General features: G+C 33.3%; 1 protein-coding gene across 3 annotated transcripts; it reads right to left on the bottom strand.

Annotated features, from left to right (window-relative positions):
- Positions 1 to 894: 894 nt before the first annotated feature.
- On the bottom strand, positions 895 to 17,258 carry LOC135137530 (WAS/WASL-interacting protein family member 1-like). 3 transcript variants are annotated; one of them, XM_064067226.1, is made up of 6 exons: positions 17,054 to 17,258; positions 15,957 to 16,150; positions 15,476 to 15,786; positions 8,795 to 9,047; positions 8,137 to 8,739; positions 895 to 2,009 (listed from the first exon to the last, which is right to left on the bottom strand). In XM_064067226.1, the coding sequence occupies exons 2-6, from the start codon at positions 16,129 to 16,131 to the stop codon at positions 1,930 to 1,932; spliced, it is 1,422 nt and encodes a 473-aa protein (XP_063923296.1). In that variant the 5' UTR covers positions 16,132 to 16,150; positions 17,054 to 17,258; the 3' UTR covers positions 895 to 1,929. The 3 variants fall into 3 exon arrangements, with proteins under 3 accessions (XP_063923296.1, XP_063923304.1, XP_063923287.1); XM_064067234.1 differs by having other exon boundaries at positions 895 to 2,393; positions 17,004 to 17,257; XM_064067217.1 differs by having other exon boundaries at positions 17,004 to 17,257.
- Positions 17,259 to 17,299: the final 41 nt, after the last annotated feature.

Raw genomic sequence — 17,299 nt, 5'->3', positions numbered from 1 at the left:
ATTTGACCAATAAAAAATCCAGATCTTAAATTCTGACCTGACCTGTTTTTGAGTTAATTTTGAAATCCCGGTATTTTTTTGAAAAATTTAAGGTTCTAGGTATTCCTGTTTTGAAAGAATTTGAAAGTGCTTTGGAGCCTCTAGTGTCCTTTCTTATAATGATTTAATTAAATTTTTAGAGGATACGTCATTTGCTAAAATCAGTCTTATCTTAGTACTATTCTTGCTCATCCACCCTTTATTTAATTATAGGGTATCCCATTTTCCAAAATCAGTCTTATGCAGCTACTAGCCCCGCCCACCCACCTTCTCTTTTCTTAGAGAGTATGTGCCAGACAAACAGACAAAAGTAGGAGACCTATTGTTTCGTGCTCTAGGGGTTATCAAACGTCCAGAAAACATGAAATTATTGCAATACTTACGCTTGAGAAATGAAAAATTATATATTAAGACTTGTCTTCCAGAAATTATGTGGTTATTAGCATAATTACTACGAACACATTAGACCCATTATAAAATGATTGCTTCAATCGCATTTTTTATTGCTAATTAACCACTACAAAATTAAAAATATCCTGGAATGCCTACGTGGTGCCAATTTTACAATAATGAATGCAGACTAATAATAATTAAACTGTTTTAATGGTGTTCCATTTGGACACAAGTTTCACCATTGTACAAAAAGATAACAATAAATAAAACAAGAATACACCGAATTTGTCCTAGTTCTTGTATAATGAATGGTGATAATTGTAGAATAAAATTCATGATATGCAATTTCTACGTCAATGTGTATAAATGGTTGCCTATTCAAATACTTACCTGACTCACCCACACATTATCACAAACATTGTGAAACGGAGAACCATTTCTGGAAACACAGTAAACTAAACGTAGAATATTATTTTTTATTATATTGTTTGTACATGATATTTACATTCAATATATACATTTCAAAGATATTTAGGCACTGACTGAAATATTTGCTAATGGAAGATTTTATTCGTGACTAGCAATAACAATTTCTAAAATCTAGAAAAAAATTACAAAGTAAAATAATGACATAAAAAAGACGAACCCGAAAAGGCTACAATAAAATACAAACATAAATAAATAATAAAAAAAGAATACTAGTAGACAAATAAATGTAGCGTATTCGTCATATTTGCTTTAAATCATAGCAATACTTAGAAGATATAAGTACCTAATTTAAATTGTTTTAATAGACTTATAAACCCTATTATATTAGATTTGGTTTTTAAATAGATTAACAATTACGTGAAAACTATAACAAGTGTTATTTAATTATACATATAAATGACTAATAAATGAAAATACATAACTTGATAACCGGTCGATTTGACTAATACAAACCCATTTTTAAATAACTTGCCATAGTGGTAATATTCTCCAACCCGAAAATACTGCTAGAAAAATATTTGTTTGTTCGCAGCAGTCTTCCTCAATAGTGACAATGGAAAATAAAAATGCGAAGAAATAAACATCCTACGAAAATCCACAGCCAACGAGACTAACAATATTGTTCAGTTATATTTTGAAACACATTAGCGGCCTCCAGCCCCTTACAAATATGATTTCAAACATAAAGCACTTTGTTTAGTAACAATCCAGTCGTTTTAAGTCAAAATTTTCACACAATAACATTACACGTTTGGTGTTTCGGGACAGTGGGGCATTTCGAGCGACCTCACCATGTGCTTGAACTATCACGACGGTTAATCATTGTGTCATTTTTATTGTTGTCATTAAGTCAACCCCGCCGTGACAGTTCAAGAACAACCAAGTAAGCACGGCCAAAACGGCCCACTTTCACACAATAAAGCTATTCTAAAACCACCGAAAAAATGATATGAAAATTGCACGTTTTTGAGCAACAACATCAAAATGAAGAATTTAAGAAATCTGATGCTAGCAGGCTGACGAAGCGTCCCATGTTCTACTTGTCGATTGTAAATTTGGCGGTTGTGGTGCTTGTTGCTTGCTACCAGCTACAATAAGATACTTGTTACATTATCGCCCCATTTTTCGAAAAATTGTCAAGTTCTTAATGCGCTATTAAAATACACAATTAGCAGTCGATTTAAATTTATTTAGATACAGCAGGATTTCCTGTTTCGTCGCTTTAAACTTGACAATTATTCAGGTCGACAAATGTTAGAAAAAAAAAAAAGAAGCAATGTACAAATTAAGTATTGCACAAAAAAAATATAATAAAAACATTCCCAATAAATAACATGAAATAAAGATGGGACATATGTACAGAAAATAAGTTTCCTTGAAGAGCACAAACATAAATGTCATACAGTTGTTAGTAGTCGACTGACTCATGCAATGGTGAACATGCAGCTGCAAAATCCATTAGCAATTGGAGCCTGCGGTAAATAAAAAATACCAAGAATGAAATGTGAATAAAAAAACAAAATCAAACAAAAACCAACCACGGGGGTGTGAAATGTAGTGGTGTTTCAAGCAGTCGGTGTGTTTACTTCCCAGGCGTAAGCTAAGGAAGTGTTGTAATCGAGTCCATCGGCTACATTTTCTCGACGCCATTTTCAAAATTTACAAGAGTAAATTTGTTTTTAATTTTATAAATTCATTTGTGGTGTACGAATCCCTGTTGAGTTTTCACCCAAGACATCCAAATTTTTGGAACAAATAAAAATTGTATAACATTTTACAATTTAACTTTGAAACTGCAAAATCGAATCAAAAAAAAGTTGATGACGTCATCTTATAATTTTGCAGTACAAATGCTGTTTAAATTTTATAAAATAACATACTCTTGTACTTGTGTTTTATGAATCCGTGTTGAATTTTGACAGGTATACGTGTCCTTGTAAGAATGTTGATGACGTCACGACAAAATTTTGTAACAGAAAAACTCACTTAAAACTAACGTCTGGCACGCTTGTAAGGGTTATCATAAAAAAATAAAATTCGCAAATTCAAATTATACCATTTTTCGAAAAATCTGGATTTATTTCCCTTCGACCAATTTTTTTATATCATAATTTTTCGTTTTTCCTTTTATTTTTTAATTTTCATTTTCTTGATTTTATATCACGATTTTCCAATTTAAATTTTTCGATTTTACAATTTTTGGATTTCTCATTATCCAATTTTCCGATTTCTTTAATTTTCAATAATTTTTGAATTTTTGTCGATTCTGCACTTTTTCGATTTTCAAGTTTATCAATTTTTAATATTTCAATTTTTCGATTTTCCAAAATTTTCATTTTATATTTTTTCGTTTTTTCATTTTTGATTTTTCAATTGTACAATTTTGCAATTTTTTAATTTTTTTATTCGAAAAGTTAAAAAATCCAAAAATTGAAACATCGAAAAATTGAAAATTGAAAAATTACAAATCGAAGAACTGAAAAACCCAAAATTCGAAACATTGAAAAACTAAAAATTGAGAAATTGCGAAAAAAATGAATAAATGGAAAAATTAGAGGAAAGAAGAAAAAATAAATCGGATCGAAAAATTGAAAAATCCAAAAATTGTAACATTAAAAAATTGTAAAGTCGAAAAACTAACATTGAAACTTCAAAAATATGAAAAATTAAAAAATCGAATAAATGAAAAAGTTTTAAAATCCAATAATTGAAAAATGGAAAAAATTCTAAAATCGTGGAATCTTAAACAGTTAAAAATTTTAACAATTATAATTATTACATATTATGTAAAATGAAAACTACAAAAATTGCAGAAACGAAACATTGAAAAATCGAGAAACTGAAAGAACTACAACTGAAAGTAAAAATTAAAAAAATTAAAAGTTGAAAAATCGAAAAATTGAAAAATCCAAATAAAATTCGCATAATCAAATTTTGTCGTTTTTCGAAAATTTTTGATTTATTTACCTTCAACCAATTTTTTATACCACAATTCTTCGTTTTTTCCTTTTTTCCGATTAGCAATTTTTCGTTTTTCGACTTTTCGTTCCCTCAATTTTTCAAGTTCTTGATTTTTATTTTTCATTTTCCCGATTTTTTTAATTTTAATTTTCTCGATTTTATATCACGATTTTCGTTTTTTCATTTCTTTTATTTTTGCAATGTTTCTTTCGATTTTATAATTTTTTATTTATTGAATTGTTCATATTTTCAATTCCTCGATTTTCCAATTTAAAATTTTCCATTCTACAATTTTTGGATTTTTCAATATCCGATTTTCCGATTTCTTTGATTTTGAATAATTCCGTTTTATAATATTTTTTTTGTCGATTCTGCATTTTTTCGATTTTTTAGTTTCTTAATTTTCCAATTTTTAGATTTTTCAAAATTTTCATTTTATACGTTTTCGTTTTTTCATTTTTGGTTTTTCAATTGTACAATTTTGCAATTTTTCCATTTGAAAAATCAAAATTAAAGATCGCAGAACTGAAAATACGAAAAACTGAAACACTGAAAAATTAAAAATCGAGAAACTTACAAATTTTTCGATTAATCAATGGAAAAATTAGAGGAAAGAAGAAAAAATGAATCGGATCGAAAAATTTGAAAACCCAAAATTGTAAAATCGAAAAATTGTAGATTCGTCAAAATTGTAAAGTCGAAAAACCAACATTGAAAGATTGAAATTTTAAAAAATTAAATATCGAAAGACTAAACGAATAAATAAAAAAGTTTTAAAATCCTATAATTGAAAAATGGAAAAATTCTAAAATAGTGGAATTTTAAAAAATTAAAATTTTTAATAATTATAATTATTACATATGTAAAATGAAAACTACAAAAACTGTAGAAACGAAAAATTAAAAAATATATAATTTGAAAAACCGAAAAATTTAAAAATCCAAATAAAATTCGCAAAATAAAATTTTGTCATTTTTCGAAAAATTTCGATTTATTTACCTTCAATCAATTTTTTGATACCACAATTTTTCGTTTTTCCTTTTTTTTTCGATTAGCAATTTTTCGTTTTTCGACTTTTTCAATTGTTCGTTCCCTCAATTTTTCAAGCTCTTGATTTTTATTTTTCATTTTCCCGATTTTTTAATTTTAATTTTCTCGATTTTATATCACAATTTTCCGTTTTTTGATTTCCTTTATTTTTGCAATGTTTCTTCCGATTTTATAATTTTTGAATTTTGAATTGTTCAAATTTTCAATTCCTCGATTTTCCAATTTAAAATTTTCAATTCTACAATTTTTGGATTCTCAATATCTGATTTTCCGATTTCTTTAATTTTCAATAATTCCACTTTACAATATTTCTTTTTGTCGATTCAGCATTTTTTCGATTTTTAAGTTTCTCAATTTTTAATGTTTCGATTTTTCAATTTTTCGTTTCTTCAATTTTTCAAGTTCTTGATTTCCAATTTTTTTATTTTTCAAAATTTTCATTTTATACTTTTTCGTTTTTCACTTTTGGTTTTTCAATTGTACAATTTTGCAATTTTTCCATTTTTTTTATTCAAAAAATGGAAAGATCGAAAAATTAAAAATCGAAAAATTTTAGAATCGCCAAAATTGTAAAGTCGAAAAACTAACATTGAAAGATTAAAAATGTGGAAAATAAAATATCGAAAAATTAAAAAATCGAATAAATGAAAAAGTTAAAAATTTTAATTATAATTATTACATATGTAAAATAAAAACTGAAAAAATGAAAAATCCAAATAAAATTCGCAAAATCAAATTTTTTGATACCACAAATTTTCGTTTTTCCTTTTTTTTCAATTTTTCGTTGCCTCAATTTATAAAGTTCCTGATTTTTATTTTTCATTTTCCCGATTTTTTAATTTTCATTTTCTCGATTTTATAATATCCCGATTTTCCGTTTTTTCAATTCCTTTAATGTTTCATTTTTCTTTCGATTTTACGATTTTTCATTTTTTGAATCGTTCAAATTTTCAATTCATCGATTTTCCAATTTAAAATTTTCAATTTTACAATTCTTAGATTTCTCAATATCCGATTTTCCGATTTCTTTTTCAATAATTCCGTTTTGCAATTAATATTTTTTTTGTCGATTCTGCACTTTTTCAATTTTTAAGTTTCCCAATTTTAATGTTTCGATTTTCAATTTTTCGTTTTTTCAATTTTTCAAGTTCTTGATTTCAAATTTTTATTTTTCAAAATTTTCATTGTATACTTTTTCGTTTTTTCAATTGTACAATTTTTCTATTTTTCCTTTTTTTTTAATTCGAAAAGTTGAAAAATCGAAACATTGAAAAACTAAAAATCGAGAAACTTACAAATCGAAAAAAAAAAAATAATGAATGGAAAAATAAAAGAAAAAGAAGAAAAAATGAATGGGATCGAAAAATTGGAAAACCCAAAAATTGTAAAATCGAAAAATTGCAGAATCGTCGAAAACTAACATTGAAAGATCGAAAATTTGAAAAATTAAAAAATCGAATAAAAGAAAAAGTTTTAAAATCCAATAATTGAAAAATGGAAAAATTCAAAAATCCAAATAAAATTCGCAAAATCAAATTTGGCGTTTTTCAACATTTGGATTTATTTACCTTCAACCAATTTTTTGATACCACAATTTTCCGTTTTTCTTTTTTTTTTTGATTAGCAATTTTTCACTTTTGCAATTTATCGTTTCCTCAATTTTTGAAGTTTCCGATTTTTTAATTTTAATTTTCTTGATTTAATATCACAATTTTCCGTTTTTTCATTTCCTTTATTTTTTCAATGTTTCTTTCGATTTTCTAATTTAAAATTTTCAATTTTACAATTTTTGGATTTTTTTAATTTTCAATAATTCCGTTCTAGAATATTTCTTCTTGTCGATTCTGCACATTTTCGCTTTTTTAGTTTCCCAATTTTTAATGTTTCGATTTTTCAATTTTTCGTTTCTTCAATTTTTCAAGTTCTTGATTTTCAAATTTTAGATTTTTCAAAATTTTCATTTTTTCATTTTTGGTTTTTCAGTTGTACAATTTTGCAATTTTCATTCGAAAAGTTAAAAAATCGAAAAATTGAAACATCGAAAAATAAAATGCTCCTATATAGAAGAAAGTTTTAAAATTCAAAAATTGAAAAACCGAAAAACTGAAAAAAATAAAGAAAATAAAAAACCGAAACAGAAATTTACAAATCGACAAATTGAAGAAACAAAAAAATGAAAAATTGAAGAAACTAAAACTAAAAAAACAAAAGATTAAAAAGTCGAAACACTGAAAAATCTAATAATTGAAAAAATAAAGAAAATAAAAACTGAAAACCAAAAATTTCAAAAAAATCAAAAATTGAAGATTAACTTATCAGAAAACAAAAACCGCAAAAAATTTTATGTATATATATTTTGAACTTCAGGGCCGAGGGAAGTTCTGTTGAAATAACCTTCGATCCATTGTTTCTATTGTAAGGGACAATGGCCAAGTTTGAATGGTATATAACGATATGTCAAAGTGAATATATTTATCCGAAGGTCCGGTATCAACTTCGAAACTCCTAATATTCTTGTCTTTATAGTATGGGACGCCTATAAGCTGTGAATCACACGGCATGGGTCTAAAACATGCAGCGTTGTCAAGTTGAAGGTCCTCGCGTGAGTACAATAAAGCAACAAGAAAATTACATGCCCCTATAAAACAAAACTAATTTTAAAACGTCGGGCACATTTTTGTAGTCGTTATGTAACCTACAGTTAAGACATATTTTCAAGAAATTAACACAATGTCTAGAATAAATTAATGATATTTAAAAAAAGACAACCAATGGCAACACATCTTTCTTAAAAAATCTGTAGAATTGGCCACTACGGTGTCGTTACATCTGACTGCTTCTGACGTGTGTTCTCCTATAAGAAAATAGCACAACTAAACTCAAAAAGTCATCGTCTCTCCTAGTCCGGTTTTCTTCCTTATAACTTTTATTCTTTCGTTTATATAGAGGATTTTATTAAAACTTTTATTTTATTTAATAGCCAGCAGTGCGGTCCTCGTGTCTACACATAAACTTACTTAAGACAATTTTTCTTTGTCGCAATCTAGTAGGTTTATCTGTAAATCAACCGTAGCGCCACCTAGTTGCCGAAGCTAAAATGCCCCCTTAAAGCTCATCAAAGTTGGCCTCATCACGACATTTTCCACCACAATTGAAACACCAATACACCTACCACCCCCCCACCCCACCATCTACAATACTAACCTTGTCTGCCCCCATACACCTTAAACGTGTTCCTATACGGCGGCGGCTTCGGAAAAGTACTGGGGTCATGAAACATATGCTTGTACTTCTCCTCCAGGTCGGCGGCGGCCTTCCGCGTCGACGTCATCGACGAGTGCCTCGGGGGCGGCGGCGGCGCGAAGTTATTCGGCACCGCCGGTGGCGCCCTCGACGGTAACATCCTGTGCGGGGGAGGAGGAGGGGTGTGCGTTGGGGGCTGAGGTAAGGCGGAGGGCGGCGGCGGCGGCGCGTGGTTCGGGGGTTTGACGTAGGAGGTTTTCGACGGCGGCAGAGGCGCCTGGTTTCCGTGCGGCGGCGGCGGCGGGGGGTGCTGCGACGGGATGGAGGGAGGGGGTGCGTTCGGCCGGCCGTTTATCGTCGGTCTGGGCCTGGGGCTGAGATTGCCCGTCGAGTTGGCCAGCGATTGCCCGATGACCGACGACAGGTTGCGGACCGTGCCGAACTTCATCGGGACGGCGGTGTCGGGGCTCTGCGGTGAGGGCGACCTGGGGCTTTTCATGCTGTGGGCTCTGCTTACTGGTTTGCCGTTGACTAAGAGTTTTTTCGGAGGCGCCACGGGTTTTGCTGGAATTTTACGTCTGGGGTTAGGCGGCCGGGGGAGGATGGGTGGTCGTGTTACCATTCAGTACTGGTGGTTTTGGAGCTAGATTTGGCTTGCCGTGACTGATCACAGGTTTGTTGGGTTGGTTGAAACCGTTCACTGGTTCGGGACTATCTAATGTACTTAAATTGGCGTTACTTCTTACTTTTCTATGTAGACTGCTATTCTGAGCTTGGCGGTTCGAGTGGAGCGAACTCTGGTTCAGGTGCAGGCCGTTGGTTGAGCCGATTTTCAAAGGTGGGAGTTGCCGGGTGCCGTTTTCTTCGGGGGTCTAAAACAAGCGCCAAATTAGGGGAAAACTCGACGGCGCTGTCAACGGAGTCAATTTTTTAAATGACAGTAGAGCGACTATAACCCAATTAAATTATTCGCGAGATTAAAACTGAAATTTTCTAGCAGACTACCACGCGAAGTGACCTTGGAAAATCAAGGAAACGTTTAACGCAATTAGTGCCAACAAAGAGTTGTTATCAGTTGACATTCAAATTTTATTAGGGTTATTAAATTGTCACAATATTTAACCCCGCAGACGCGTATCTCAGGACCTAACTTATCCACAACGAGTACAATTTATTTAAATGGTAAGTTTTTAACAGTTTCAGTATAGCAACAAACTATTTTTTGTGTATTTTTTATTACTGTCGTAAAATTTTTGTCGCACGTTATCTCATATTTAGCGGTTTAATAGCTGCTAGAAAACGAATTATTTTAAATTTAACGAAAAACTACAATCCAGCTGGAATATGAACAAATCTAAAAATGTTGAAATAATTCTGTAAAATTCTTACCACCTACGCCAAATTTAAAAACGTTAGAACATGAAAATTGACTAAAATTATTTCCTTTTTAGAATCTGAGACGATTTACGCCACTTGAGTGATATTTTAGCATTAACGAACGAAGGTCCACGCTATTCGTGTCTTATGGGTCCTAATCAGTGGTAAAATCAAGTAATGAGTAATATTATAATGATTATTGTTCAAAAAACGTAATGATAGCACAGAATTTCTTAAGAAACCGGATAACTATAATATACATAAGCTCTTCATCATTTTAAGGGTGAGCTAAATCATATTCCAGCATAGGGAAATATAAACTGTTACCCAAGTTTTTGCCAAAAGTATATGTCCGATTGTAATAAACTTCACACCGTTGAAATGAGCGTAAAAACCCTACCCAGACTGCTTTTTCGTTTTGGACGAAATTTTAACTCCATTTTTAAATCAACTAGATAATTGTGAGTTAGTGTACAGTTGCTTTCAGCAGGATGGTGCTCCTGCTCATAAGTTTTATACATCATAAAACCGAATTAGAACTGGAGAAACTATACAATATTTCTTTTTGTCGATTCTGCACTTTTTCGAATTTTAAGTTTCTCAATTTTTAATGTTTTGATTTTTCAATTTTTTGCCCTTGAATTTTTCAAGCTCCTGATTTCCAATTTTTAGATTTCTCAAAATTTTCATTTTATACTTTTTCGTTCTTTCATTTTTGGTTTTTCAATTGTACAATTTTGCAATTTTTTTTTTATTCGAAAAGTTGAAAAATCGAACAATTGAAACATTGAAAAATTACAAATCGAAGAACTGAAAACACGAAAAATGGAAACATTGAAAAACTAAAAATCGAGAAACTTACAAATCGAAAAAAATTAGTGAATCCAAAAATTTAGCGGAACGAAGAAGAAACGATTCGGATCTAAAAATTGGAAAAACCAAAAATTGTAAAATCAAAAATTTGAAAAATGAAAAAACGAATAAATGAAAAATTTTGAAATCTAGAAATTGAAATTGCAAAAAAAAAAATATAAAATCAGAACATTGAAAAACCGAAAAACTGAAAAAATAAAGAAAATAAAAAACCGAAACAAAGGTGAGTGGGCGGGGCTAGTAGCTGCTAAAATAAAACAGATTTTGGCAAATGACTTACTCTCTGAGAAAATGAAGAGCGAGTGGACGGGGCTGGTACTTACTAAGCTAAGACTGATATTGCCAAATGACATAACCTCTAAGAAAATGAAGGGTATAGGGTATATTATTTTGCAAAATCGGTCTTATCTTGGCAAGTGTTGGCCCCGCGCACCCACCTTTTAGTTTTTTCAAAGGTATGGAATTTGCCAAAATCAGTCTTATTTTGCAAGTACTTTTAAAAATGAATGAGTAATTGTAATGCATTACCTCTTAAAAGTAATTGTTCCAATCACTGGTCCTAATAGCACCTAATATAAAAAATTTTGACTCCATTTTTAAAATTAACTAGATAATTATGAGTTAGTGTATAGTTGTTTTCAGCAGGATGGTGCTCATACAAGTCAAGTTTTTGAGGTGACCCTTTCGACACTCTAAAAATTTGTCGAATTAGTTCGACAATCCTTCTTCTTTCATAATTTATTTAAAACCATAAAATCTGATTTTGCGATTTTAGTTTTGTGATAAACTATAAAGTAACAGCCAATGGCGCAATTAACACCCCGCTATGAAATATACAGGCTGTCCAAAAATGGAGGAGCAATTCTATGACATATAGTTCAGGACTATTTATGGAACAGAGAAAAAATAATTTTAAAAAATCCTTTTGTCCAGATGTAAAAAAAATCCAAATTCAAAGGTTTTTTTTTCGAAATTTCACTATATTTTAATTCAATACTTTGTATTGAGTATCTGAAACCGATTGGACTTTCATTGTTCAAAATAATTTGGAGCAACTTGTCTAAAACCATAGATTTCTTCATTTCATTACATTACAAAAAACTTAAAATTGAGGATGAATCTGACAACACGTTTTTTGATCTATCCATCACGTTTTTTGATCTATCCATCTAAATCGATATTTTGTTTTTTTGTAAAATATTGTCAAATTGACGTAATTTTTTTTTTATTTTCTCAGTTTTATCTTAGCAGGTATTAGCCCCGCCCACCCACCCTCTGTTTTTTTAGAGGGTATGTCATCTGCCATAATCAGTTTTATCTTAGCAGGTCCTAGTACCGCCCACCCACCCGCCCTCTTTTTTCTTAGAGTGTGTCATTTGCCAAAATTAGTATTATCTTTACAGGTACTAGCCATCGAAGAAAATAAAGGGCGGGTGGGTGGTCCTAGTGCTTGCCAAGATACGGCTGATATTATCAAATCGCATACCCTTGAAGAAAACAAAGGGTGGGTGGGCGGGCCAATACTTGCCAAGATAAGACGGATTTTGCCAAATAACATACCCTTTAAGAAAATAAAGGGAGGGAGGGTGGGGCTAGTACTTGCCAAAATAAGACTGATTTTGGCAGATGTCATATCCTAGAAGAAAATAAAGGGTGGGTGGGCGGGGCTAATGCTTGCCTAGATAAGACTGATTTTGCCAGATGACATAGCCTCGATCCTTCATTTTCTTAGAGAGTAGGTCATTTGCCAAAATCAGTTTTATCTTAGCAGGTACTAGCCCCGCCCACCCACCCGCCCTCTTTTTGCTTAGAGTGTCATTTGCCAAAATTAGTATTATCTTAACAGGTAGCAGCCTTCGAAGAAAATAAAGGGCGTGTGGGTGGTCCTAGTGCTTGTCAAGATAAGGCTGATATTACCAAACCGCATACACTTGAAGAAAACAAAGGGTGGGTGGGCGGGGCCAATGCTTGTCAAGATAAGACGGGTTTTGCCAAATAACATACCCTTTAAGAAAATAAAGGGAGGGAGGGTGGGGCTAGTACTTGCCAAAATAAGACTGATTTTGGCAGATGTCATATCCTTGGAGAAAATAAAGGGAGGGTGGGCGGGGCTAATACTTGCCTAGATAAGACTGATTTTTCCAGATGATATAGCCTCTATCCTTCATTTTCTTAGAGGGTATGTCATCTGCCAAAATCAGTCTTATCTTAGCAGGTCCTAGCCCCGCCCACCCACCCGCCCTCTTTTTGCTTAGAGTGTGTAATTTGCCAAAATTAGTATTATCTAAACAGGTACCAGCCTTCGAAGAAAATAAAGGGCGTGTGGGTGGTCCTAGAGCTTGTCAAGATAAGGCTGATATTACCAAATCGTATACACTTGAAGAAAACAAAGGGTGGGTGGGCGGGGCCAATACTTGCCAAGATAAGACGGATTTTGCCAAATAACATACTCTTTAAGAAAATAAGGGGAGGGAGGGTGGGGCTAGTACTTGCCAAAATAAGGCTGATGATGGCAGATGTCATATCCTTGAAGACAATAAAGGGTGGGTGGGCGGGGCTAGTACTTGCCTAGATAAGACTGATTTTGCCAGATGATATAGCCTCTATCCTTCATTTTCTTAGAGAGTAAGTCATTTGCAAAAATCAGTTTTATCTTAGCAGGTACTAGCCCTACCCACCCACCCTCTCTTTTCTTAGAGGGTTTGTCATCTGCCAAAATCAGTTTTATCTTAGCAGGTACAAACCCCGCCCACCCACCCTCTCTTTTCTTAAAAGGTATGTCCTTTGCCAAAATTAGTTTTATCTTAGCAGGTACTAACCTCGCCCACCCACCCTCTCTTTTCTTAGCGAATATATCATTTGCTAAAATCAGTCTTCTCTTATCTTAGCAGGTACTAGCCCTCTAAGAAAAAGGGCGGGAGGTGGGGCTATTGTTTGCCAAGATAAGGCTGATTTTGGCAGATGTCATATCCTTGAAGAATATAAAGGGTGGGTGGGTGGGGCTAATACTTGCCTAGATAAGACTAATTTTGCCAGATGATATAGCCTCTACCCTTCATTTTTTTAGAGAGTAGGTCATTTGCCAAAATCGTTTTATCTTAGCAAGTACTAGCCCCGCCCACCCACCCTCTCTTTTCTTGCAGGGTATGTCATTTGCCAAAATCAGTTTAGTTGGTTATAAAATTATTTTTTTGTAACTTACATCATAAAAATGTTTTAATTATTTTTTTGGGACTCCCGAAACCCCATACATAACGTACGCGTTTTTCAAGACACTGGGTATATTTAAAGCAGATACAGTGACGGCTAAAATAAAGTAGAACACTTTTCTTTCCCTAGTGTAACTTTTTAAAATACCTATTCAATTAAATTTAGTTTACACAACTAAATTTATTGAAAAAATCCTTAGTCATGAGGTGTCCTACTTTATTTTGGCCGTCACTGTAACAAAAATGTAAATATTCTCAGTACATGCTTAACTCCGACTGTTTTATGTTTATACTTCGAAAGAGTTCGATGCAGAGGAGAGGACTGATTCAGTTTTTTTTTCCAAAAACACCCATAAATTTTAAGAAAATTGTAAGATAACGGACAAATTTTCATTAACAATTTACCATGCTTCCAATAACCTTAAAATATCTGCAATATTGCACCGCATTCGATTTTTGCAGTTTCAAAGTTACTATACAATTTTGATTTTTTCCCAAAAATTTGGACGTCTAGGGGAAAATAGTATTCACCAACGTAAATTTTGCAAAAAAAAAGCAGTAAACAATTGAATTTTCACCGCCTGCTCCAATATGTTTATAGTAGACCCGTTATTTCTCTCAACTGAAACATTTAAATTTTTTTAAATATCAATTATTAGGAATCACGACGTCACTCATTAAATTAACTTGCACTGTTACGAATCATTGAGTGAATTATTGGAGAATCGGTTCATTATTTTGAAGAGGCTGGAAACTATTTTTAGAAGTTCTGCGAACGTTGCTACAGATTTATTATACTGTTGCTTGCAAAGTAAATCAACGTTTTGGTAAGTGGATGCGGAAAATAAATTAATCGTGGTTTAAATTTACTTCAAAACTACTGCCTGTAAGGCCACAAAAGTTTTTTTTATGTGTGTAAACAAATTGAAATTGGCTCCGTAATGAGTAAGACGTTTCATTATGCACTAATTAAATGATTACGTCTACGCTGACGTGCACAAGCTTGAAATCCCTGGATTTAATTTTCTTAGTAATTCGCAATTTTACAACAAACCACGAAAACTGTCAATACATTCAAAGTTTGGACACATATCTATGCTAATACATGTATATAAACACTGATAAATAATCACAACTGTTTATCTTTAGTTATCTATGTACATATATATGTTAATCACTTTTTTCGGTAAAACACACTTATACCTTAAACAAAATTTACGCAATTTGGAAAAAACACTCAGTACGTAAGCAAACAACCAACATTACAAAACTGTAGTACTAATTTAATAATAAATAAAAATCAACTTGTTGCGTGACCAGAAAAAATTATTATTATTTTAATACAAACAATGGTTTGTTCAAACTTGGGTGGACATAATTTCACGAAAGAACATTACCCAAGTGATTTGACGTCACCTAAATTCCTGCTATCATTCTGAGTCACCGCGAGAGTTTCAAAATATATTGATTAAGAAAACCTAATCCCAACTAATTATTTATCAGATCAAACGCTGTTACGTAAAAAATCAAATTCGAAATTTCCGTAAACCGGCCGAAACCTTGAACGGCGCTCCTAAACCACCTTTTTCACCACGTAGAACAATGAACAAGTTACGTTTGTGCAAATAATGCAATTCGTAAAAAAGAAATTCTAGGTAGATTTAACCGTGAAGTTACAAGTCCGGTTTTGCGATCGCTGCGAAAGAAAGTTGCGACAGACGTACCGGAAACCTGCAAGTGATAAATAATGACTTATTATCACAGTCAGCGCAAGTTACTGGATGAGTTCATATCAGGGAAGTTTAGTACGCTGTGGGAAAATCTGGCGCGACCACACTTACGTTTCGCACCGGAGCCGGCGGAGGAGGTCCCCGATTTTTATTATCGCTCGCCAGCTGCTTCTTCAATTCGTTCTGGAGACTACTCGAATTCTTGAACGGCTGAGCTGGAAGCGCCGGTTTTCTATTGCTAAACTGGTCGTTATTGTTATGGTTATTACTAGAGTGGTGGATGGGACCCAGTTTTCCCGTTGGTTTGAGTTTGGGCATTCCGCCGGCGAACAGACCGCCTAGGTTCAAGCCGTTCGGGGCCGACGTCGGGGTGCCCCCGACGCTCGACGGACTCGAACTGCTCGAGTTGTTGGCGGTCTTCCCTGCAACGAAAACAACCACTAAATAAGGGTTCAACAATCGATTTCTGGATATCAATGCCAATGCATTTAATATATCTAGCGTCAAAGTCATTAATAAAACGCGTCCACCTGGACTATTTTTATAGCATTGACATCCATACCACCCACGCTGATTAAGTCATCTTAACTACCTATCACCGGTGCACTTCTATCATTCGTGACGGCTTTCTTCAGCTTCGCCCCCTTCTGGATCGACTTGAGAAGCGCCGCTCTGTCGTCCGATTTGCCGGCTTTCGGAAGAGACATGGGTGCCGGCGGGGGCGGCGGCATCATACCTGGAGGCGGTGGAGGCGGCGGTCCGGGCATTTTGACTCTTTACTACAAACTATAATCGAGCATAAATCACAGCTGTTGTGAATGCTAATCTATGCAACGCCCATTAGTGTAATTATTTTCGGTTGAATCATTTACCACGCATTAGCATGATGAAAACGCTGGATTATGTAGTTCAATAACCGCCCTTTTCCAATCAAGAGTTTCCTAATTATGCTAATGTTTCTAAGGCGGTAGTAATTCGGGCAAGGACGAGTCTGGCCCTAACAATGATGCGAAATTTGATGGAGTGATAAAAGTGCGATTTGTTGAGACAATGAAAATATGCGAAAACGTTACATAATGAACTTAACTAAGTTAAATAAGTGCGATAAAATGTATCCTGGCATTGACGAATTTAAAAAAAAGTGTGTACTTTGCTACTACAATAGTTTTATTACATCGACGAATTTTTTCGCCTTATCTTAAATATGTATCGTTAAAAATGTGTTCGAGTGGCTTTTAATCTTTCCATAATTACCAAAATTCAAGGAAACGTGAAGGAATTTTCGTTGGTGATAGAAAAGGGGGCAACTCCAGATTAATGCGCCCTATTTCCACCTGGACGTACATTGATTTCCAATGTCGGTCACTCAATGGGTGTTTTTAATTTTAAACAATCCCCCACACGTGTGACCATTTGGGCACACTGGGAGCCCCATTTATGGCAACACAACCAAGACACCAAGGCGGTGTTGTTGCTCACATTCAATCCCTTTTAAACAACACAATATAAAAAACACCCGAAAACAACCACATATTGAGTTTATTAATTATAAACGGAATGTTTACTTTTTGTCCTATTTATCTCCAGTAAATATCCGAGTGGATTATAGGTAGGTTGTCAACGTATCCAATAAACTTACCTACTGACAATAAATAAATAAAATAGGGATGGCTGCTTGCCCTCAACCACCTTTTACATCACTTTATCACTAGATGTTGTCTGTGACACATTCTTGTTGGAAAATTCGACACAATGTTTTAATTTTTTAAACTTTCTCTACTGATAGACGTTTTTAATAACCACTATCACAGAATATGGCGGAATGACAGACGTTGCGCATGCGCTCAAAACAAACCAGTGCAGTAGGTTATTCGAGTCAGGAAGGGTTACGTGAAAATAAAAAAACTTCGTTACATATTATCTCCTTATCGCCTG

The sequence above is a fragment of the Zophobas morio genome, unplaced genomic scaffold (genome assembly GCF_036711695.1).
Source record: "Zophobas morio isolate AGI-343-1 ecotype UQ-CSIRO unplaced genomic scaffold, CSIRO_AGI_Zmor_V1 ptg000004l, whole genome shotgun sequence".
NCBI lineage: Eukaryota > Metazoa > Arthropoda > Insecta > Coleoptera > Tenebrionidae > Zophobas > Zophobas morio.
The sequence above is the reverse complement of the archived record's forward strand: the minus strand, read 5'-3'. Positions and strand labels throughout refer to the sequence as shown.

What these genes read in the sequence shown, in the direction of transcription:
- LOC135137530 (XM_064067226.1), bottom strand. Translation starts at nt 16,131, where the DNA reads ATGCCCGGACCGCCGCCTCCACCGCCTCCAGGTATGATGCCGCCGCCC. An exon ending in TAGAAGTGCACCGGTGATAG is followed by an intron (nt 15,787 to 15,956) that starts GTAGTTAAGATG and finishes TTTTCGTTGCAG; the next exon opens with GGAAGACCGCCAACAACTCG. An exon ending in CGCCGGCTCCGGTGCGAAAC is followed by an intron (nt 9,048 to 15,475) that starts GTAAGTGTGGTC and finishes CGCTTGTTTTAG; the next exon opens with ACCCCCGAAGAAAACGGCAC.